At 41.6% G+C, this 25,917-nt stretch overlaps 1 protein-coding gene across 1 annotated transcript; it reads right to left on the reverse strand.

Moving 5' to 3' along the window:
• Positions 1-3,543: 3,543 nt before the first annotated feature.
• HIGD1C (HIG1 hypoxia inducible domain family member 1C) lies at positions 3,544-25,645 on the reverse strand. Its single transcript, XM_075851949.1, has 4 exons — positions 25,521-25,645; positions 15,398-15,497; positions 6,685-6,819; positions 3,544-4,444 (listed from the first exon to the last, which is right to left on the reverse strand). Exons 2-4 carry the CDS (start codon positions 15,486-15,488, stop codon positions 4,380-4,382), a joined length of 291 nt encoding a protein of 96 aa, XP_075708064.1. The 5' UTR covers positions 15,489-15,497; positions 25,521-25,645; the 3' UTR covers positions 3,544-4,379.
• Between the last annotated feature and the right edge of the window lie 272 nt (positions 25,646-25,917).

Below are 25,917 nucleotides of genomic sequence, written 5' to 3' on the forward strand. Positions count from 1 at the left end.
CTTATGTGTTAACAGGATATTTAATAAGTGCACAAATCAAACAATACGACCTTACAAAATCTCACAGTGGTGCATAATATTTGGGTTATTATAACTGGGTAATTATTGTAGTAATGCAAAGGCTAAAGCAGACATGGATACAATAATGTGCACCAAATAATTGTATAGCGCACATTGCCTAATAAACATGGTGCAGAAAAACGAGAGGCAGACAAACAAATCTGCGCCTATGAGCGGGTGTAGATTTGCATAAAAATTTGCCTAATATTCAGACTTTCTACTACACCCACTTTTCAAATTTGGTGAGTGTCAAGAAATGTTGCAAATTTTACTGCAAATTTGTCACACGGGATTTGCAACTCTTTTGTCGCAGTTTACCCCAAAACCCAGTCTAAACTGCATGATAAATGTGAGCCACAGTGTATAGGCCTGATACCAAAATTACAAGGTTTGTCTAATTTTAGACTACGCACACACTACTGTCTGTAGAAGGCACCTTAAAAATCAATATCTCCATATGTAGGCTGGATGCACCTTGGCATGTATAATTATTTATCAGTTCATTCAATTTGCGCAACACCATGCAAATAGTAACATGTTGCGCTTCATCAGGGAAATTCTTTCCCCCTGTGATGAGCCCTGAGAGCCTGTAAGGCAGTGCATGGAGGCCGTACAGCTACTTAGTAGGGGCCCTATAGCACTGTAGTATAGGCTCACTCAGGTGCCGTATGTATGGAGAGATTCTCCATATGCAATACTAGTCTAGAATACGTCACTACATATGGAGTCCGAAAGAACATGCTTAGACTCTTTTTCTTCTGTTAGATTCGTACATGATCTGACAGAAAAAGCCACTGTGAGAAATTGGAGATACAGTAGAGGCCCTATGTACATGTATGGCAGACCTGTTACCACTCTGTATAATACGGAGCCATAATACAGCAGTGTGCAAGTGCCGTAAAAGCACACCAGCCAAATTCAAAAATGACTTGCAGTCTACATAGAAGGCATCTTACCATGTATAAATATATAGAAGTTGATTAAATCTACTCAATACTCAGAAATGTACACAGTCTGTTGTCCACTATCTCTTAACCACCATAGTCATATTCAATGGGGTCTGGAATATCTAGATGTTTATTTGGTATTTTTCTCACACTGACAAAAAGGGAAGAAGATCACCAGTGAACCAAGTTCACAACTAACAATATAGTGTTTGTGTATGGTCCAATTTGGGCTTCTCGAGCCTGCATCGCCACTATTTTCTAGTCTTGTCACACTGGGAATTTTCGGATAGTAAATGCTTCAGTTAACCTCTGTTCTGCCAGAATTCCTTTGCTTTTAGCAGGCAGAATGGCGTAGTCTGCTATGATACTCTGTACAGTAAGGGTATGTGCACACAACCAATTTTCAGGCGTAATGGAGGCGTTTTACGCTTCGAATTACGCCTGAAAAGACGGCTCCAATACGTCGGCAAACATCTGCCCATTGCTTGCAATGGGTCTTACGATGTTCTGTGCAGACGAGCTGTCATTTTACGCGTCGCTGTCAAAAGACAGCACGTAAAATTATGGCCGTGTCAAAAAAGTGCAGGACACTTCTTGGGATGTAATTGGAGCAGTTTTTCATTGACTCCAATGAAGAACAGCTCTAATTACGTCCATAAAAAACGCCGTGAAAAACGCGAGTACATGCAATTACTTCTGACATTCAGGAGCGGTTTTCCCCTGAAAATAGCTCTGTAATTTCAGACGTAATTGGCGTTGTCGTGTGCACATACCCTAAAAAGTAAAAATAAAACTGAATCCTGATGGAAGTCAATGGTTGGCATTATGACCCTTTATGCTCCCATGGATCCGTCAAAAAAAAAAAAATGCAAAACAGAGCCCAACAGGCACAAGTATGGCTAAAGCAGTTCTTCAGTGTGAAGGCCCCATTTAAAAGAAACTCCCGATTTCTGGACTTTGGGGAGTATGACTTATTTCGGAACAGGATAATTGTCATTTATTGCAGTCAAAATGTTTTCAGATTTCGGCTTAGGTTTGTTTAACCTACTTCCGGCCAAGCACTGCATGTATGTCATGGGGAGGGGGGTTGTGTGGAGTGGGCTCACAGGCTGAGCCCTCTCCATATACTATGGGTGTCCGTTATATATTACAGCTGACACCCTGCTCTAACGGCTGGCATCAGAGACAACTCTGATCCCGGCTGTTTAACCACTTAGATACCGCAGTCAATAGCGAACGCGGCATGTAAGCTGCATAATTGTTATTGCTGCGTCCGTTAAAGTCTTCACTCTTAAAATATCATGTTATTTAACCCACTGGATGAACACCGTAGGAAAAAAAAAAAGTTAAATTCCAGAATTGCTGTTTTTTTGGTCGCCTTGCTTGCCCCAAAAAATTGAATAAAAAGTGATCAATAAAAACAAGCCCTCACAGCTCCATTGACAGAAAAATAAAAAAAGAGTTTCAAAATATGGCGACACAAAACAAATATTTTTTTTAACAAAATGTTTTTATTCTGTAAAAGTAGTAAAACATAAAAAAAAAAAATTATACAAATTTGGTATGGCCGTAATCGTATTGACCCGCAAAATAACGTTAACACGTCATTTTTAATGCAGAGTAAAAACACCACACCAAAAACAATGGGGAAATTGCTGGGTTTCTTTTTATTCTACCCCACCAAATAATTCAAAGTTTCCCAGTACATTATATGGCACATTAATTGGTATCATTGAGAAACTACAACTCGTCCCAAAAAAAAAGCTATTGAAAATCGTTTTAAGTGTTTTTTTTACATGCGTTTTTAGTAGCGTTTTTTTATTTTGTCTCATATTGTACATGCATTTTTCCTAGCATTGTTAAAGTCCTATAGAGAAGCCTATCAGGAACAGCCAGAAAAGGAAAATACTGTGCTGTGTTTTGAAAAAAAGCCACGGACCACAAAAAAGAAAACACGGTCCTATTATTTGTTCAGTTTCTGGAACATGCGAGTGTGGCTGTGCCTGGAACGGCAATTTAGTCCCCTTCACAGAAATAGGACTGAGCAGCAATACCAGGCACAGCTGCCTCGTATTGGTGAGCAGTTTTGCCTATGAAGACAATGATGCACCGCCCCCTCCCTCATTCTATTGATCATCGGGGCACCGTGGGCCAGACACCCACCGATCACAATCATGGGAGGATAGGCCATCAATGCTTGAAGCCATAGAAATTATCCTCCTAAATATTAGAAGTTTTCTGATTCCACCCATTGGTTTACTGTGGCTAAAAGGAGCTGATAAACAAAAGCATTTCATAATAAATATATAGTACAAAGTGGCTCAGTTTATAGTCCTGAATCGGAAACCTTCCCCTAAATTTAGACTGTTAATGCAAAAATCCAATATTACACATTATAGTATAACAAGTCTGTAGCCACAGGACAATGATCATATTCAAACGTGCACTAAATATTCACGGAGTGGAATAATAAAGTGGCGGCCCTTCACAATGACAAGCTCAATTAAAACTAGGAATAAAAACAAATCCAAAAATATACTGGAAAATTCAGCCACTCGGGTTATAGCGCTGGCATTTATTGTCATTACTGTACATATATAATCCACACATACTGATGACTGATCCACTACTGGATAGAGCGTTTTGATGCCAGATGATGTTTAAATGAAGCAATAAATTGTGCCAAAACAATTATTTTATACTATGCAAATTTGTACACCTAAACTGATGCCTTCCCCACCCCAAGATCCAGTCTGAATTAGGGATTTTGCTGAATTCAAACATTAACATAGCAGTCGGGAACTTTTTTGAAATGTTGTATTTATGCAGGGATGGCAAATTAAGCCAAAGATTATTATAGATAATTGACGGATTACATTAATGAGTTTAAAGATGAAGATATCTCAATAGTAAGACCATCAGACGTCTGTCCACTTTACACAGAGGCACGGAGGACCCACAGTAGAAAGGTGGAGGAAGTGGGACCGAACTAGGCAAAGCTTGTGATCGGAGAGCATCAGAGCCTGAATTACCATATGAAGTGTTATATAAAATCAGAAGAAAAATAAAAGAATGCATACAATTAAAGTGTGCTGTGCCTGTGTTATTCCAGACCTAATACTGGAGGTATTGTTGCACCATGAATTAAGAAACCCTGGTCAAATATAAAATCAGATGATTTACTGGTACATAATCACAGTCAATAAAACTGCCTATATAGGTTATTGTTACAAAATATAGCTAAATTACCTAGTGATAAAACCACTGCTAAAACACAATACTGATGAGCTTGTCCAGGGCTCAAAGGGTCGATCACCAGACAGGTCTACGCTGACACTACGTTCCCGGCAGGCTCTGCTTTTACTTCATTCCTCATTTGTCAGATTTATCTTCAAACTGAGGCTTGATATATTCCTTGTACATGGAATATAATACACCTAAATAAAAAAAATAAAAAAAGAGAGGGTCATACATTGACAAAGTAGTTCTACATATTTTACATAAATAAATCTGCTCAATTCTAAACTAAATATCCTCTAAACACAGTGACCCCCCAATCACCGGGCCGTGGATCATTTGGTACCAAGCCACGGTATCTGCCCCGGTGGCCTCAGGGAATTTCGGGCGAAAAACCGCACCAAACTGTGGTGCACTTTTTTACCTGGAATGTCCGCTAAAAAAAAAAAAATGCTGAACATTTGGCAGCCCTGCTAGCAGGCCGGCCTCCTGGGAGGACGTTTCATCCCAGGAGACCGGTGCAGCCTGTGATTGGCTGCAGCGGCGGTCACATGGGATGAAACGTCATCCCAGGAGGCCGGCCCTCTAACGTCAACCAGGCCGGCCTCCTGGGATGATGTTTCGTCTCATGTGACCGCTGCTAGTCCCAGTTCCAACTGCGTCCTTAGGATGCAGATACAGTTGAATTGAATGCTGGAGCAAGGAGTTACGGCTCCTTGCCCCAGCATTCACTCTGCCGTGAGCGGCTCGGCACAAGCAGGCACGATGTTGTGACGTCCTCGCGACCTATCTGCGCCGAGTCACTCACAGCACAGACCGGAGGAGAAGGATCCTCCACCCGTCGTGGGTAACGGGGATAGGTAAGTAATTATGTTATTTTTCATTAGGCACATATGGGGGCATTATACTGGGTATGGGAGGGGGGCTAATATGGTGGCAGATATGGGAGCATTTTACTGTATGGGGCAGCTAAGGGGGAGGTTATACTTTATGGGAGCATTATACTGTATGGTGGGCATTATACGGTGGGGCGGCTATAGGGAGCATTATATTGTATGGGGCAGCTATGGGGGGCATTATATTGTATGGGGCAGCTATGAGGAGCATTATACTGTGTGGGGGCAGCTATGGGGAGCATTATACTGTGTGGGGGCATTATACTGTGGGCGCATCCATGGGGACTGTTGGGCAAGGCGGCTGGGCATAGGCTCTAACATAGTTTTTGACGTTTTGCGGCGCGGTTTCCGCATCAAAAAACTTGTCAAAAAACTCAGTGTGAACATAGCCTTATTCTGCAGAATGTCAATTGTATTTGTGTAAATGCTGCTTATTTTTTGTGTATTTTCCCCAATGAATTCAAAACAGACAACTGCCATTACGAAGGCTATGTTCACACAGAGTTTTTTGCAGGCGGATTTTCCTCTCCCTGCATGCCGATTTTCGCTGTGTTTTTCGCCCGCGGCCATTATGCGCCGCGGGCATAAAACGTTGCAAAATACGCTTTCTCTGCCTTCTATTGATGTCAATTCTATTGATGGAGGTTCAGAGAGCTAAACGCCCGAAGATAGGGCATGTCCCTTCTTTTTACCTCTCTTGGGAGAAAACCGCCCCCGCCTCCCATTGAAATCAATGGGAGGCATTTTAGGGCCGTTTTTGACGGGTTTTGTGGCGCGGTTTCCGCGTCAAAAAACTGTGTGAACATAGCCTTAAGGTGGTAATAAAGCATTAAAAAAACAGGCAGAAGAAAATATTTTATTGAAATAAAAACTCCCCCACAAGACCCTCGTTAACCATTTTATTAAAAAAGCAAACGTAGATCGCAGTAGTCCAGCGAATATACTGGGCACGCTCCCCCCCCCACACGCACCCCCCAACCCAAAGAGCACCCCCCACACACACCCCCACAACCTCAAAAGCACCCCCATACGCACCCCCCCCATGTCACAGAGAATGCGCAGTTCAGTCAGAACGGCAGACGCATAGGATATAGTGTCGGCTCCCAATTATTCCCTATGCCCTGTAACTGCCATATTGCAACTGTGTATGTGTCGTGAAGAGACGCATACACAGATGCAATAAAAAAAAATGGCAGCCCCCATAAAAAAAAAAAAAAGTGTAAATAAACAAATAAAAAAAATAAAGTGCATTTTTTAGGACACTTTTCCTTTAAGGTACAATAAAAATCTCTTTTAGAATGTAGCTTTCCAAAAAAGGTGAAATTTTGCTGTGGGCATCAAAGTCCAAAACACCTCCGATCATAAAAGGGTTAAAAAATACTTTATTCAGTAGTACGAGATATATTTTTGCTAATCCTGTAACAGAGACATTCCCAGCTAAACACAATTGTGTTACCAGAAAAAGCATTTTGATTTTATAACTCCAATATTAATAACCAACTACAAATATTAGAAAAGTTTTGGAAAACGAACGTTTAACCTACCAAAGGTCATAGCACCAACAATGAATCCTTGGGCACCGACTCTCATATGGATGAGATGTACAGACATTTTCTGGTCCCCACGGCTGCGGATCTTATAAAGGCCATAAGCGACCACTGCTAGGAAGCCAGCCATCCCTACAAGGGAAGGAGACTAAATATTTATATTGTGTGGGTGCATTAAACTCTATGTGAGAAGAATCCTTCGAAAATACATCCAGATAACAGAAAGTGGCATCAGCTAAAAAGAGACTTGAACATACTGAATTCTTGAGTGAGAATTCACTAGTTAACAGCAAAGGCTTTAGGGTATGTTCGCACGGCCTATTTACGGGCCGTAAACGGCCAAAAAATTGGAAGCAGAATGCCTCCAAACATATGCCCATTGATTGCAATGGAAAAAACGGCGTTCTGTTCCCATGGGCCGTTTTTTTATGCGGTCGTTTTGAAAAACGGCCGCGAAAAAGAAGTGCAGGTCACTTCTTGGGACGTTTTTGGAGTTGTTTTTCATGGACTATTGAAAACCGTTCCAATAACGGGCGTGAAAAATGCAGCGAAAATCGCAAGTGGCTTAAAAAACGCCTGAAAATCAGGAGCTGTTTTCCGTTGAAAACAGCTCCGTATTTTCAGACGTGTTTAGTCTAGTGTGTGAACATACCCGAACACTGACATCCATGGAAAAACCTAGATCCTTTCATGTGTTCTCCTGACTGTCTAAATCTGAAAGGGGTTAACTTATGGAGACAAACCCGTGATTAGCTGCCGCTTTTGCTATCCACTCCAAGAGGGTGGCCCTGAGCAGGGGACCCCCATATGACGTTCATGTTTCCTAATAGGGACAATCCCTTTAAAGAGATTGTCCACAATTAAATATTAAATTTCTCAGTTTGTACAGAACATTACAATTTTATAATTTAAATAATTACAAAACAAAAACGTCCGACCCATAGAAGAGCCTTGAAACACAACTATGGACTATTTAGCCAAGCCAAAAACCTGCTCCAAAAAGGAAGAGAAACCCATCTATAGACAGCGGTTTCCAGGTTTTTGACCCTCGATAGTACAAAGCAGGGTGTGTGAGAGGTCATTGATGTAGCGTTCGAGAGGTGCTATTCTTATTGAAGAGACAGCTAGTGTGGAGTCAATAACTAGAAATAAAAAAGGTTTATGTTTTGCGTGATCGAACAGAGAAATGTAATATTCAACCATGGGACAACCCCTCTTGGAATGGAATAGCTAGCCAAAAATAAATTAGTGACAGTGCCGACAGGTGCAAAAACAACAAAAATAAGTAGACATAAAGAACAGCAACCTGACCAATATAAAAATGAAAACCATGTTTCTCAAGTACACAAAACATTGTGTAAAACGCATTCTATATTCTAAAGAAAAATGTTCTAGTGAAGGTATAGTCTAAAAAAATAAAACACAATATACCCAGCTACTGTATTTTTTACATTCCAATAGCATTATTTCACATACAACTGTGATGACTAATGTAAATCCTAAACAGGCTTTCTGATAATAGTAAACCCTCCTGAAGCGCCCCCAAAAAATTAAAAAACGACTTTGTAATGTTCTAACCAGGCTGTATTAAGACTATAGTCTGTAGTCCATTGTCATAAGGCAGTTGCCATAAACAGCAGCATGAAGTCGGCCAGTTTCTGTTCAAACTTTTACTTTTATCAATACATTTTTTCAGTAAAATTAAAAGGACTATTACCATCTAGAACATTTATGGCATATCCACAGAATATGCCATAAATGTCCAATAGATGCGGGTCGCACCTCTGGGACCGGCATCTATCTCTAGAACGGGGCCCCCTGACCTACCTACTCCCGCTGTTGCTGGGCTCTGGCCACGACTCACGAGGTGGCCAGGAGTACGGTAACAGCCGAGCTTTCTGAGATATGCTTTTCTATAACTCTCAGAAGTGAACTACGCGATTTCCGGATCTCAGGAGTTACGAAAACAGCGTAGCTCTGCAAACTCAGTACTCGATATGAAATAAATAGTGCATCGTTGAATATAATTTTACAGTTTATATTTGATCTACATGAAATGCTGCATAACTGTAAAAATAATTTTTTTGACTTATTGCGTAGTGAATCTGAGGGACATCCTGTAAATGTTGCGTTCCAAATTCTGCATGTTGCCCTCTGAATAAGTCAACAATATGTAGACAGACCCCGTTCACATGGAGTATTTTGACGAGCTTTTTGGAGTGGAAACCGCTCCGCAAAACTCGTAAAAAAACGGCCAAAAATGCCTCCCATTAATTTCAATGGGAGGCGGGGGACATGGCCTATCTTCGCGCGTTTACGCCTCTGACCTCCCATTGACATCAATGTGAGGCAGAGAGAGCATATTTCACTGAGGTTTTTTGCCCGTAGCACTCAATGGCGCGAGCGAAAAACGCAGCAAACGACATGCAGGAAGGACAAAATCTGCCCCAAAATCCCAAACTGAATTTTGAGGCAGAATTTTCCTCCTGCAAAAACTCTGTGTGAACGAGGCCTAACAGCTTAACGGAGCTCTTACATGTCAGTGCTCATTGATTGCTGCAGTGCGTTGTGGGGGGGGGGGGGGGAGTTCTTCTTAAAGGTAATGTACAGTGCTTATTGTAAAGACTATACTAGCCAAGAAGGGAATAAAGCACAATTTCAGCACAGCAGCCACCACATTTGCAGTTACTAAACGTTCAACAAACTTCTGACAGGTCATAGTGACGTGTCAGAAGTTTGGATTGGTGGGAGTCCGAGCACTGAGACCTCCACCGATCACTAAAATGAAGCGGCAGAAGTGCTCGTGTGAGCCGCTTCATTTCTGTTCGGGTCTTCCCGGAAAGCCGATGTAGCGGAGTCCGTCCTCCGATACATGGATTTCCGGAAAAAGCTCAGCAGAAACTAAGCGGCTAAGCACTCACACAAGCACTTCTGCCGCTTCATTTTAGTGATTGTGACAGGTCAGAAGTTTGTTAAATGTTTAGTTACCCTTTAACTTTTTATGTAGCTTGATCTATAAGTGAACTGTAATATGGTGTTCATGGGGGATCCTATGCATTAACACAAGTCATTTTCTCTTTTGGCAGTTATAAAAAAAAATTTAGCTGCTAAAGTAAGTAATAATCTTATAATAATCACATTACTGGTGTAGGTTTTCACTGCTGTGCTTTAAACAAAGACCAGCAGAGGACGATGGGAGCATTGGCGCTGTAGCGGCAGATGATTTAATGGCCTTTTTTTGTTATATATCCCCATAAGCATCTGGCCAAAATAACAGTCTTCACATTCAGTGTGGTTTATGTCATTAATTTCCTCATGTGGATAATGTCGGTCATCATGTGCCAGACTCTAGATGTCACATGCAGAGTGGATTTATGCCGTCTCTTATTTACACTTATCGGGCAGATAACGCGGCTATTTTAATACATTCAATCCAGCTGCCCTGACACCACTTCATACTATCTGCAGAACCATGTCCTCATTTTCTCTTTCTGCTGGGTCCTTGTGGAGGGGAGTGCAAGATCCTACCCCCCCCCCCCCCCAAGTTTTGAGGTGTGAAGTGGATGATCGTGACACGTCACCACCACGGAGTTAATCACAGGGGATCCAGAATCAATAGACCAAAGGCCGGTGTACAGCAGGTCCTGATTGGGTAGACTGGGTCAGTCACGGAATTCATTCAGGAGGACCTACATCACCAAGCTGGCCTAGGAGGGTGGGCAGGTGTGATGGACTGCTTATCTGCAGAACTGGTGGGCTGAGATAAAGATGTTCTCCCAGCAGGTGGGTGTGATGTTGGAAAGGACTGTATGATAACACCTTCGACCATGCTTGAAAATAAAATCAAGTATTATAAAAATTATATTTTTAACTGCACACCTTCGGAAAAATTGTAGAAATTGAAATTTTTTTCTGATATGTCTATGAAGGTAGTGAAGTTGTAATAATTGGGGTTTGTTTTTTGAACACAAAAGGAGGGGACATATCAAAACTAGTGCAAAGAAAAAGTGGAGTAGTTGCCTATGGCAACCATTTAGATCGCACCTCATTTTTTAGAGGCCCTTTGGAAAACTAAAGCAGCAACCTGACAGGTTTCCATTGACAACTACTCCACTTTTCCTTTTGCGGCACTTTTGACATATCTCCCCCAAAGTATCTCGTTTTACTGACCTGTAGGGCTGTGCAGGGTTGAAGAGTCAAATTGCTTAACCCTTCAGAGTCAATATTTTGTTAATCAGGGGAAGAAATTAACTGTTGACTACAGGATCCATGTTGGTTCTGCGGGCACAGGGACAGCTGAAGCAGTTTTCCGCTGTGAGCCCTATGCAAATAATAGCACACTGTAAATCTGAGCTTCCGGAGACTCTTGGACGTGCTCTGTGAGCAGATTCTATTGATTTCAGAGGGATCTGCAAACACCATTATATGTGCAGGAGCTGCCATTGGCAGACAGCAGAATCCTACAAGGTTTTTGTTTTTTTGCTTTTTTTATTTTACTAGTTTTTTTATTATAAAAAAAAAATAAATACAAAAACAAGAAACAACAAATTGCCCCCAGAAAGGCACACAGTGGTCACATAGCCAAACATCAGTTTACAATATTCCCAAAAGCAAGACAATCCACAAGTCTGGGTGTTAACAGACACACAAAGGAAAAGAAAATACAAGACCAGTAAGTGGGATTTTACAGGTCTGGCCCTTCTACTTCCTCCAAAGATACGTGGCACCTAGGGTGCCAGGCAGCTGCTTAGAACCCCCATTCTTTTTTTTTTTTTTTTTTTTTTTTTTTAAACATATTTTTTTTTTATTGAATTTTTTCACCACAAAAAAAACACAAATCATACAGTAATGCATTGCCATAATAATAAACATTACAAAAAATGTATAAATGAACATGTGATAGTGAATGCTTCCCAGCAAACTAGGTTTGATCTCGGAAGTTATTCCCCATGGGCTATCAGCCCTCCTTCATCTCCTCTATCTCCTCTATCCTTCCCTTCCTTTAACCCCACATGTCGGGTATTCCTGTAAACATTGTTACATAACTTTGCATATCTGCCTAACTTACATAACTAAACAATACACAGAACAAATAAGAAATTGGAGCATACATAACAATTGGAGCTTCGTGAAGCAGTTCACCAACTCAGGCAGCTAGTCCGCAAGAATAAAGAAATCCCAGTGGATATATATGCTTTACTCCCGTGATATTTTCAGTGCCCCTAAAGTGCCCTTAAGATCTTCAATCAAGTACCATGACGTTCCCGTAAACGGATCTATGATGTCCCTTCGTTCTTCACTGGTGAAATATTTTGTGAGGAAAAGCTTCCATTTCTCAAAGAATTTTTTGCTCTGCGTGTCTTTATTCTGTAATATACCAATGCGGTCTAGATAAAACAGTTTCCTCAACCCCTGGACCACCATGTTCTGAGTCGGTACTTCAGCTACCAGCCAGTTTTGGAGTATGCACCTCTTTGCCACTATCAGTGTGGCATGGGCCATGGGAGCTAAATGTGTCGTTTCTGTCTCTTCTAATTCTCCATCATGTTGTATATGGAATAAGACCTCCATTGGCCCTAAATTCCCATGGAACCTGCCCACCTGCTGCAATAAGGATGTTATCTCCCCCCAGAATGGCTGAATATGTGCACACGCCCAAAGGCCATGATACATGTCTGTCTTTGAGATATTACATCTAGGGCATGACGTTTTCCTATCTGGTTGTGAGGCGGAGGGGGCCAGGGTAAATGCATATATTGCTTGGTGAATGATCTTCAAATGAGTTTCCCTCCAGTTTTCGTTGTGCACGTGTGCCCTGAAATCCACCAGCCCTTTTTCAATATGCTTTTCAATGCCTGGTAAATTAAACAGTTTTTCCCATCTCCCAAAGGCCTGCCCCGGGGACATCTTCACTAGTGTTGGTCTGAGTGTACTATATAATTGGGAAATGGAGTGTCTGTGATTGTCCGTGAACCATGAATCAAACAGGTTGGGGGGGGACCTCATCCGCTACATCCGCTAGTTTAGTTTTACAGTGATTAACTATTTGTAAGTACTGTAAGTGCTGATGCCGAACAAAAACATATTTATTCTGGAGCTCCTGCAAGGTTAACCACCTCTTATCCTAATAAATTACATGCTTGTTTGGCCAACAGCGATTTTAATGTCTATATGCAACTGTGGGCAGGTAGTGGAAAATGTATTCATACATTATATGGTGTATGGTAATTGTGTACAACGGATGCATAGGGTAATAGGACCATAAATCAGGTTTAAAGTAGATAATCCGATAAGTGCAGACGTCATAGATAATCATTTCAAAGCCATCAGGACAAACACAGTTGAACATTATTGGTGCCATTCACACAACTGATGTCACTGCCATTTATCAGCCGGGCCGTGCTCAGTGTTAATTAGATTTGTCCGATATTAATGTTTTCTAAGTAGAAATAATAAGAAAAACCTGTCTAGTGATGAAAGGCGGACTTCAAAGATTTTTACCATCAAGGGACAATTATAAACTATTCAGACTACAACTCTCAATAAATAATAGAACATATAATACAACCTATTATGTTCATAGTTTCTATGTGTTCAACAGTACAAATACAGTGAGGGAAATAAGTATTTGATCCCTTGCTGATTTTGTAAGTTTGCCCACTGTCAAAGACATGAACAGTCTAAAATTTTTAGGCTAGGTTAATTTTACCAGTGAGAGATAGATTATGTAAAAAAAAAAAAAAACAGAAAATCACATAGTCAAAATTATATATATTTATTTCCATTGTGCACAGAGAAATAAGTATTTGATCCCTTTGGCAAACAAGACTTAATACTTGGTGGCAAAACCCTTGTTTGGCAAGCACAGCAGTCAGACGTTTTTTGTAGTTGATGATGAGGTTTGCACACATGTTAGATGGAATTTTGGCCCACTCCTCTTTGCAGATCATCTGTAAATCATTAAGATTTCGAGGCTGTCGCTTGGCAACTCGGATCTTCAGCTCCCTCCATAAGTTTTCGATGGGATTAAGGTCTGGAGACTGGCTAGGCCACTCCATGACCTTAATGTGCTTCTTTTTGAGCCACTCCTTTGTTGCTTTGGCTGTATGTTTCGGGTCATTGTCGTGCTGGAAGACCCAGCCACGAGCCATTTTTAATGTCCTGATGGAGGGAAGGAGGTTGTCACTCAGGATTTGAGGGTACATCGCTCCATCCATTCTCCCATTGATGCGGTGAAGTAGTCCTGTGCCCTTAGCAGAGAAATACCCCCAAAACATAATGTTTCCACCTCCATGCTTGACAGTGGGGATGGTGTTCTTTGGGTCATAGGCAGCATTTCTCTTCCTCCAAACACGGCGAGTTGAGTTAATGCCAAAGAGCTCAATTTTAGTCTCATCTGACCACAGCACCTTCTCCCAATCACTCTCAGAATCATCCAGATGTTCATTTGCAAACTTCAGACGGGCCTGTACATGTGCCTTCTTGAGCAGGGGGACCTTGCGGGCACTGCAGGATTTTAATCCATTACGGCGTAATGTTTTACCAATGGTTTTCTTGGTGACTGTGGTCCCAGCTGCCTTGAGATCATTAACAAGTTCCCCCCGTGTAGTTTTCGACTGAGCTCTCACCTTCCTCAGGATCAAGGATACCCCACGAGGTGAGATTTTGTATGGAGCCCAAGATCGATGTCGATTGACAGTCATTTTGTATGTCTTCCATTTTCTTACTATTGCACCAACAGTTGTCTCCTTCTCACCCAGCGTCTTACTTATGGTTTTGTAGCCCATTCCAGCCTTGTGCAGGTCTATGATCTTGTCCCGGACATCCTTAGAAAGCTCTTTGGTCTTGCCCATGTTGTAGAGGTTAGAGTCAGACTGATTAATTGAGTCTGTGGACAGGAGTCTTTTATACAGGTGTCCATGTAAGACAGCTGTCTTTAATGCAGGCACCAAGTTGATTTGGAGCGTGTAACTGGTCTGGAGGAGGCTGAACTCTTAATGGTTGGTAGGGGATCAAATACTTATTTCTCTGTGCACAATGCAAATAAATATATATAATTTTGACTATGTGATTTTCTGTTTTTTTTTTTATATAATCTATCTCTCACTGGTAAAATTAACCTAGCCTAAAAATTCTGGACTGTTCATGACTTTGACAGTGGGCAAACTTACAAAATCAGCAAGGGATCAAATACTTATTTCCCTCACTGTACATGCATGTATTACGTCTACAAAGTCAAGCTGCTAGACATATTACTGGAAGTGAAGATGGATATAGACAAAAGATTAATGTCGGCCAAACAATCATACCAAACTCCCTGACCATTATACCTACCTTGGAGGAGGATAAGTGGCTGTCCTTCACCTCTGGTGCAGCTTATCTCGTCACGTGGTCACCCAACAGCATGTGTCAGTGGACTGTGTGTCAGCCCCCACAGACAAGGGATTGTTTTCAGGTCCTGTTCAATTTAGTGGATCCCGCCCACAGAAACATAGAAAATGTGGTTTGTTTTTGCCACAATTTTCACAAAATCATGGCAAAGAACACTACCTTTGTGGGGAAGAAAAACAGCCAAATTTTGTAATATTCCCATGCAATTAGGTGTGTTTTAACAAAACCATCCTGAATGATGAACTGATCCCGACTCCCCCTGCAGAATCACTAAATATAAATTTAATCCATTCATAAGAAGCTAGTTTAAGTAGTTTACCTATAGGGACAAAGGGTGATTCCTTAGACTTCCTGATCAGCTTTAAGGATGTGGAGTCGTTTTCTGAGGGTGTCCATTCATCTGAAGACATGATTGATTTCTAGGTTGAAGAAGAAATCATGATAAAGTAACAACATGAAACATCAATGCTTTTAGTTTACCTTTATACACTCTGAAAAATGAAATACTTAAAGCTCTCCTTCGTTAGCTAATGAAATGGCAACATAATACAAGATATCCAGTACAACGATGAACATTCAACACCAGTGGGGGTCCCAGATCCCTACAGTGAAATGCCCACACTGCAAATAAAGCACTCTGTCTGTTCTACCTAAGGCAGCGATGATTGTCAGATAAATATTTTATCATTGATACTAAATTATGTTTCACACTCTATAGGCATCGTTTGAACAGGTTTCTGCAGTGTGAGGGGGAGGGCTAGGGCTCCCTAACCGTAATATATGGGGAGGACCCTCTGGTCACCAGGTGACAGAAAAAGCAGCCCCATAAAAGCTAACATGGCTGACAATGTAAGCCGTCACACAGCTACTTCCTGTATCATAAACTGGAAGATGGACCACAACAGCTAAGCTAAGAAGAGAAAGACTGTACACAGTTACTGCACATAAGGACCCAGGAGCAGAGTCGGAAGTTCAGTTTTCTCTGGAGGTGCACTATAATACATGTATTAGTTTCAGTGGCACTGAAACTATATAGGCAGGCACACACACACACACACACACACACACAGTACTGTGCGAAAGTTTTAGGTGGTCGTGGAAAAATGCTGCAAAGTAAGAATGCTTTCAAAAATAGAAGTGCTAATAGTTTTTTTTTTTTTTGTTAAATAACAAAATACAAAGTGAATGAACAGAAGAGAAATATACTGTACATCAAATCAATATTTACCACCCTTTGCCTTAACCCCTTTAGAACGCAGCTTGTTTTGGCCTTGTGGCACAGCCGATTTTTTCAAATCTGACATGTGTCACTTTATGTGGTAATAACTCCGGAATGCTTTTACCTATCCAAGCGATTCGGAGATTGTTTTCTCCTGACATATTGTACTTTGTGATAGTGGAAAAATTTGGTTGATAAATTCAATATTTATTCGTGAAAAACACCAAAATTTGCAAAAATTTGCATTTTTCTAAATTTAAATGTATCTGCTTGTAAAACAGATAGTAATACCACACAAAATAATCACTAGTTACCATTTCCCATAGGTTTACTTTATATTTTTATCGTTTTTTAAACATCCTTTTATTTTTCTAGGACATTACAAGGCTTAGAACTTTAGAAGCAATTTCTCAGATTTTCAAGAAAAATTCAAAAGGCGATTTTTACTGGGACCAGTTCAGTTCTGAAGTGTTTTGAGGGCCTTATATATTAGAATCCCCCAATAAATCATCCCATTTTAAAAACTGCACCCCTCAAAGTATTCAAAACAGCATTCAGAAAGTTTCTTAACCCAAGCGTTTCACAGGAAATAAAGCAAAGTAGAGGGGAAATTTTACAAATTTCTCATTTTTTAGCTGTAATTCATTTGTAATAAAAAAAAAAATTGTGTAACACAGAAGGTTTTACCAGAGAAATACAACTTAATATTTATTGCCCAGGTCCTGCAGTTTTTAGGAATATCCCACATGTGGCCCTAGTGCCCTAATGGACCGAAACACCGGCCTCAGAAGCAAAGGAGCACCTAGTGGATTTTGGGGCCTGCTTATTTTTAGATTATATTTTAGGCACCATGTCAGGTTTGAAAAGGTCTTGTGGTGCCAAAACAGTGGAAACTCCCCAAAAGTGACCCCATTTTGGAAACTAGACCCCTCAAGGAATTTATCTAGGGGTATAGTTAGCACTTTGACCCCACAGGTATTTTGCTATATTTATTGATGTTAGGGCTTATTCAGACAAACGTGATATACGTCCGTGGAACGCGTGTGATTTTCACGCGCCTCGCACGGACCTATGTCAATCGGGCCGTTCAGACAGTCCGTGAGTTTCACGCAGCGTGTGTCCGCTGCGTAAAACTCACGACATGTCCTATATTTGTGCGTTTTTCACGCATCACGCACCTATTGAAGTCAATGGGAGCGTGAAAATCACGCGCAGCACACAGAAGCACTTCAGTGTGACGCGCGTGATTCGCGCAACAGCAGTAAAAAGTATGAATGAAAACAGAAAAGCACCACGTGCTTTTCTGTTTACAAACATACAGAGTGTCATAATGATGGCGGATGCGCGAAAATCACGCAGCCACACATCATAAGGTGATGACACACGGAGCTGTTATGTACCGTTTGTGCGTGCAAAACGCAGCGTTTTTTGCACGCGCAAAACGCACACGCTCGTGTAAATCCGGCCTAAATTTGTAACGCAATCTCTCCCGAGTACGACAATACATGTGGTAATAATTTATTTTTTTAATATAAATTAATTAACCTTTGCAGGACTGATCCTTTTTTGCTTTTCCATTTTAGTTTTTCACTCCCCGCCTTCCAAACGCCATAACTTTTTTATTTTTCCATGAATTGAGCGGTGTGAGGGCTCATTTTTGGCAGGACGAGCTGTAGTTTTTATTGGTATCATTTTTTTGGTACATGCAACTTTTTGATCACATTTTACTACATTTTATTTAGAGCTTTGGTGATCAAAAACAGTGATTTTGGCGTTTTCAATTCTTTATTTCTTACGGCGTTCATAATGCGCTATAAATGACAATTTTACTTTATTCTGCGGGTCGGTACGATTACAGCGATACCATATGTATATAGTTTTTTTATGTTTTGTAGCGTTTGCACAATAAAATCACTTCTTTATAAAATAATTTCTTTTCTGTGTCACCATATTCTGAGAGCCGTAACTTTTTTATTTTTCAGTCCAAAAAGCTAGTTTGTATTGGTACTATTTTCGGGTACATGAGACTTTTTGATCACTTCTTATTCTATATTTTGGGAGGGGTGGGGACCAAAAAATAGTGATTCTGGCATTGTTTTTAGTTTGGGGTTTTTTGCGGCGTTCACCGTGCGGTAAAAATAACATTATAGTTGTATAGATTGGGTCATTGCGAACGCGGTGATACCAAATAGGTGTACTGTTTAACGGTTTCATTTTTTCCCTATAATAAGAGACTTATTATTAGGAAAAAAAAATCTTTTATTTTTACACTTTTGTAAAACATTTTTATTAACTTTTTTTTTTAACTTTTGTCTTTACTTTTTACACTTTCTTTTTTTACCTGCAGCTTTGATCGCTGCTAGAATACATTACACTACCTAGGTAGTGTAACGTATTCCAACCTTCAGTGTGACGTCACAGTCACTCTGACAGTTAGTCTACGAGGACCAGCCAGAGGCTGATCCTCATAGGCTTGCATACATGGCAGACCCAGAGGCCGTTGTCAGGCCCCCAGGTGCCATCACAAGCATCAGCAGCCCCCACAATTGCATGGGGGCTGCTGATGTGCTACAAACCCCCTACATGCGGAGATCGCAATCGAGCCCCGCATGTAACGGATTCATTGCGGATTCAACGGATTCATTGCCGCAATGAGCCGCTGATCGGCAACAATGGAGTGTCAGCTGTCAGCTCCCGGTTCCCGATGTACACTGTCACCGACACGGTCATCGACAGTGTGCATCGCGAACGGCAGTGACGTCCTCTCACTCTGACAGGAAGTCTATCAGGAGGCTGGTCCTGATAGGCTTCCGTACATGGCAGACACTGAGGCCATTACTTGGCCTCCGATCGCCATGCTAGCCATCTGCAAACCTCACGATTTCATTGTGAGGTCTGCCGATGTGCTAGAAACCCCTGAATACGGTGATTCCAATCGATCACCGCAATTAAGGGGCTAATTGCCGAAATAAGCCGCTGATCGGCATACAGTTGAGTGTCAGCTGTCAGGGACAGATGGCCTCCCGGTGCACACTGTCGCCGACAGTGTGCACCGGGAACCACGCAGTAACTGTACGTCCCTGTGCGCTAAGACACTAGCCACATGGACGTACAGTTGCGTCGTGGTGCGCCTAGGGGTTAAAAACAGCATTAATTCTTCTAGGCACACTTCCACACTGTTTTTGAAGGAACTTGGCAGGGAGGTTGTTCCAAACATCTTGGAGAACAAACCTCAGATCTTCTCTGAATGTAGGCTTCCTCAAGTCCTTCTGTCTCTTCATGTAATCCCAGATACTCAATGATGTTGAGATCAGGGGGCCATGTCATCACTTCTAAGGCTTCTTGTTCTTCTTTATGCTGAAGATAGTTCTTAATGACATTGGCTGTATGTTTGGGGTCGTTGTCCTGCTGCAGAACAAATTAGGAGCCAAGCAGACGCCTCCCTGATGGTATTGCATGATAAATAAGTATCTGCCTGCATTTCGCACCATTGAGGACACCATTAATCCTGACCAAATCCCCACCTCCATTTGCTAAAATGCAGCCCCAAACTTGCCAGGAACCTTCACCATGCTTCACTGTTGCCTGCATTAATTTTTTTGTACTGCTCTCCAGCCCTTCGGGGAACAAACTGAACTGCCTTCTCTTACAGCTAAACATTTCAAATTTTGACTTCAGTCCAGAGCACCTGCTGCCAGTTCCCATGTTTTTGTGCATAGTTGGGTCGCTTAACCTTGTTTCCACGTCGAAGGTATGGTTTTTTGGCCGCAATTCCTCCATAAAGAACACTTCTGGCCAGACTTCTTTGAACAGTACCTGGGTCCCACTGGTTTCTGCCAGTTCTGAGCTAATGGCACTTCCGATTTCAAAGGGAAGCACAGTGTGTCTTTAAACTGCTGCACTAAGTTTCCTTGGCCGACCACTGCCTCTACAGTCTTAGGCTGGGTTCACACGACCACATTAACGTCCGTAATGGACGGAAGTATTTCGGCCGGAAGTCCCGGACCGAACTCAGTGCAGGGAGCCGGGCTCCTAGCATCATAGTTATGTACGATGCTAGGAGTCCCTGCCTCTCTGCAGGACAACTGTCCCGTACTGTAATCATGTTTTCAGTACGGGACAGTAGTTCCACGGAGAGGCAGGGACTCCTAGCATCGTACATAACTATGATGCTAGGAGCCCGGCTCCCTGCACTGAGTTCGGTCCGGGACTTCCGGCCGAAATACGTCCGTCCATTACGGACGTTAATGTGGTCGTGTGAACCCAGCCTTAAACGTTGCCCTTTTCTTTGTGCTTCCTCAAAAGAGCTTGAACAGCACATCTTGAAAACCCAGTCTGCTTTGAAATCTTTGCCTGGGAAAGACCTTGCTGATGCAGTATAACTACCTTGTGTCTTGTTGCTGTGCCCTGTCTTGCCTGGTGGACCCATAACCTGAAATGGTCTTCCACAACCTCACCTTTGTAGCAGATTTTGGCTATTCCTTATCCAATTTTAAAGGAACAGTGTCATCACAAATTATTTTTTTATATGTTAAAGATGTTAGTGCTTTATTAAAAACGTTTATATTCATTTGTGTGTTTGTGTTTTACTTTTTCTTATTTTTACACTTTTTCTTCCCTATGGGTGCTGCCATTTTTTTTCCATTTCTGTCTGTGTCGATTAACGACACATACAGACATGGAATACGGCAGCCACAGTCCCATAGGGACTGCGAACGGCTCCCGTCCCATTGACTTCCGTGTACGGCGTCTGTGTGGGAACTGCGCATGCGCCGCTCCCACACAGTCCAATTCGAAATTGGCGCCGTCCGGCGCCATTTTCCTGTGGACCGGAAGTCGCGGCCGGACAGTAATATTACTACTTCCGGTCGCGGCTTCCGGATTTGGGCACTTGAAACCAGCGGCAGCAAACGGAGCGGACGGGCCGGAGGGAGCCGCGGCGGCAGGAGCAGGTAAGAGATTTCAATGTATGTTCGTGTTTGTGTGTGTTTACTACTGTATGTAAACCTACTACACTGTGTGTTAGCTCAAAAAATGGCGACACACAGTGTAGGAGGTTACACCGTTCAAACCCCTCGTTTATCCCGGCACTAGCCAGGATAAAGGAGGGGGGGATGCTGAGAGCTCACTAGAGCGAGGGCTTTTAACCCAATGTTGCAATGCTGCAATTTTGGGAATAGCTCCATCTAGTGACCAAAAATGGGTAGTATTATAAATTTAGAATTAATTTATAATATTTCCTGACTCGTGAAAAAAATAACCCACACACTAAATGTTTAATTTAAAAAAAAAAAACACATGTTTTTCTGGCAACACAATGCCTTTAAGCCTCCTACACAGCTGCCTCTGTTAAGGTTAATGACTGTGTTTCAACCTACATATGAAAACGATGATCATTGTCACCTGTTTGGTATAATTGGTCAATCATACACCTGACTATAATCCTACAAAATTCATTACTTAGTGCAAGTGTACCTAGAAGAATTAATGCTGTTTTGAAGGCAAAGGGTGGTCACACTAAATGTTTTTATTTAGATTTCTCTTTTGTTCATTCACTTTGCATTTTGTAAATTGAATTAAAACTATTAACACTTCTAGTTTTGAAAGCATTCTTACTTTGCAGAATTTTTCCACAACTGCCTAAAACTTTTGCACAGTACTAGCTTGCATTAATGTAATAACTAGAAGTTATTTAGGGTATATTTGAATTCATTCATTTACAACAAAATAGCTATAATTATGGAGTTAAAATTAAATAAGATGTAATTGACATTTACCTTATAAAGTTTATACTATTTAAAATAAACTGGTGTAATAACTTGTACTTCTTAGTGCAGCATTACGAAAATAAAAATGTGTTGATCTCCTTTATTAGAACATGAATGAACACTGAATGGTTTAAAGACATGGAGTGTAGACAACAGAGTTTAGAATATGAATCCACATCCAAGATTAAATTGTTTGTCCAGGTTTAGAAAAACATGGCTGCTTTCTTCTAAAAACAGTGCCACACCTGTCCACAGGTTGCCAGTGGTATTGCAGCTTAGCCCCATTCACTTCAGCTGAGCAGCAATACCGGGCACAACCAATGGACACTGTTTCTGGAAGAAAGTAGCCATGTTTTTCTAACTTTGGACAATCTATTTAACAAGGACAAAATAGAAAAAGAAAAGTGAATGCAGCTCTCCTTGCCTAGCAGCACATGGTTAACTGTACTCAAGTGACCTGGCTGCTTCCAAGCTGTGAGGTAGGATGTGTGACAGGACTGTGTCAGCGGCTCTTAATGCCTACAGGCCTGGCGGAGATTGCAAAATAGAAACTGAGGCCTTTACAATGGTTTAACAGCAAAGTATCCAAGTAAAGATGCAGTGTTAGGTCTTGTTCACACAGTGCAGATTGGCTGCAGATTTTGCCAGTATTTTTCAAGCCAAAACCAGGAATGGAACATAAACAGAATAAATATATAAAAGAAGGCCTTATATGTCTGCTCTTCTAGATTTAATTCTGGTTTTGGCTTAACAGATGCACGGAAAATCTGCAGCGAATCCGCACAATGTGAACAAGGCCTTACTGTGACAACAGATTAATCCTATCCACATGCACGCCCACATTTCTAATGAAGTCCATGTACCCAAAATCTGTTTTGCAAAGGAGCACAAATTCATCATCAGTCTTGAGAGCCAGATCCTGACCCTATGACAACTATTCTTTACTAATACAGATGCCGAGTAGACAGAGAGCTGCTATGCACAATTGGCACCATGGCATTGAGGCCCAAACACTTTCATTCCATTGTTAGTATTGGGTAGGAATTTGACGCAGGGGAGGGTACACTCACACAAAGGGGGTCCTGTAATGGAGGTTTTCAGACTCCTAGGAGGACAAATATCCAGGTTAAGACCCCATGCACACGGCCGTGCCTGTAATCACGTCCCGCATTTGCGGGCACGGCCGGCCGCCAACGGCCACCCGCATTTTCCGGCCATGCTCCCATACAAAGTATGGGACCACGGCCCGTAAAATGCAAAAGAATGGACATGCTCCATAATTTACGGATCATTTCTATGGCCTGGACACCCATCCGTAGCGCTACGGAAAGGTGTCAGCTTCCAATAGAACTGAATGGGTTCATAATTGCGTACCGTGTTACAGTCTGCAATTACGGACAATTTTTACGGTGGTGTGCATGGGGCCTAAGATTTGATACTTTGCTTGCCCCTATATCACTGCATTGCTTGGCAGATCTGCCATTCAGAAGTCTATGGAATGAATAGGCAATATTTTTATTATGTTTAAAAAAAATGTTTGGTTTTGTATAAAATTAGTTTAATATTTGTTAATCCATTAGTGAGGACCTGTTCCCACATGAGTCAGTGTTTCCGTTGCTCTGCTCCGGAAGCGTTTGTTCCGTTGTATGACGGACACCATCGGCACCCGACGAAACCCATTGACTTTAATGGGTTCTGTCGGGTTTTCCATCAGGGTGTCTGGTTTTTAGCGGAAAGAATAGCGCTGCATGCCGCATTATTGCTTTTAGTATTTTCGGCCAGACCTGTGACGGAGGCCAATAATACATGACCGATGCAGAATTATTTCATCTGGATCATTGGACTGTATAGGTAAATATGTCACATCAGGGTACCTGCATGCAGGGTAAAAACATTCCACTGAAAATCCAACGCTGTTACACGTGCAAATTTTGCTGTGGAATATTTTGCGGATTTCACTGTGAATTTTACCACTCACTTTGAAAGGAGTGAAGTCCGTAGGGAAGATTTTCCATTTTCTTGCAGTTCTTCATTAGGCAGACTAAGAATGTCTGTATTATTGGGTGCTGGATAGGAGGGATTGCACAGTATTTCAATGAAAGAATAAGGATTATTTTTAGAATTGCACCATAATCCGGTGTTCTTGATCAACAATAACAACGACATTTAACCCCTTAATAACTTAATGACCAAGCAATTTTTTAATTTTTTTACGTTTTTCCATCCTCGCATTCAAAGAGCTATAACTTTTTTATTTTTTCTTCGACATAGCTGTATAAGGACTTGTTTTTTGCGAGACAAGTTTTATTTTTAATAGCACCATTTTGGGATACATATAATTTATTGATTAACTTTTATTAACTTTTTGGCTGGGGTAATAGGAAAAAAAACCTGTAATTTCACCACTCTTTTTTTGTGTTTTAACCTCTTACCGACATTTGACGTATGACTACATCATAGCCGGGTAGGGGAAGTATGGAAAGGGCTCACGGAGTGAGATACAGCCAACGGTAATAAGATTACCTTCACCACAATTTACATAACGTGCCGCTCTAATGGGCCAGAGAATAACTTTTTATTGTGGGAGTGCTCCTTTAACTGTAGTTAGATCAAGACAAATCTCTGCATCTATGGCCACCTTTATACGCTTACATCCATACACAGACTATAACAAGTTGGATCATTTGACTTTGATCTATGGTTGATATGGATACAGACAGATTGCTGGCCTCAGCTGTTTATAAAGCCGTCAAAACTGCATATAAAGATAAAACTGCAATTAAAAAAAGAATCTGGATCATTTTATGTTTTCTGCGCTCTACATATTTTCGGTATAAGATCCCTCTATTAATATATGATCAAATTTTCTTTAAAAAAAAAACAAACATATATAAAATAACAGACGTTTGTGTGATAAAGCCCTAAAATGTACAGAGATGCTTCAAGACCAGGGACAGCTCCATTGGACCCCATACACTTCAATTACCGGTCTCCAAGAACGAAGACACTACATGGTTAAATGTGAACAACTACGTGCCGGTCCAGGTAGGTCTTTAGGGTCCCCGTTCACACATACAAGTAGAGGTGCGGCATTGAAAAAAACTGCAAAACTGAATAAATGCACAGACCGACAACAATGCAGCAGTTCATATAAATAACAATATATAACAAGCTGCCAGTATTAGCTATGGATAAACAAACTTGGATAAGCAACCTACAACACATCATATAAAAAGAACTACAAGTCCCGGCATGCCCTGCTAGTCAAAGGGCAGACAGTAGTCTCGTAACAACTGGGGATCCATAACCAGCACAAGTCCGCTATAATAACTTGTTACAAGTCCTAATAATGATATAGTGGCCACACAGCGCTGAATGAATGATATCCTCTGCAGCCGCCATTACTAGTGCTATGTGCCTCTGGACATGGCACAAAGTTTGAAGTCTGTACCCACCTGGCAGCTGCCTCCTACGTGCCCTGTATTATTCCGACCTGATGCCAAACAAACCTACTGCGCAGTCAGTGCACGGCGGCGACAACTGCCTGGATCGAGTGACGTCACCGGAACGTCACAGCCAATTGGAAGGTGTTCAGCTCGTTTGATACCCGCTGTGGAGAGGTGACAGCAGGACACGCCCCCTTCGTCTAAACCAATGGTAATAGTGTTTCTGCGTATCAGTGAGCAGGAGGCGTGTCTCAAGCTATTACAATATATAGATTACAGTCATATACCGCATTTATGTGTGGCCCTGGGTTCGTAGCGGTATAGGCTGGGATTTGTAGTTCCGCGCAAAAAGCTGAAACTATAGTAGCTGCTACACATTAGTAGCTCTCCTGCACCCCATGTGGAA

The sequence above is a fragment of the Rhinoderma darwinii genome, chromosome 2 (assembly GCF_050947455.1).
Source record: "Rhinoderma darwinii isolate aRhiDar2 chromosome 2, aRhiDar2.hap1, whole genome shotgun sequence".
Taxonomy (NCBI): domain Eukaryota; kingdom Metazoa; phylum Chordata; class Amphibia; order Anura; family Rhinodermatidae; genus Rhinoderma; species Rhinoderma darwinii.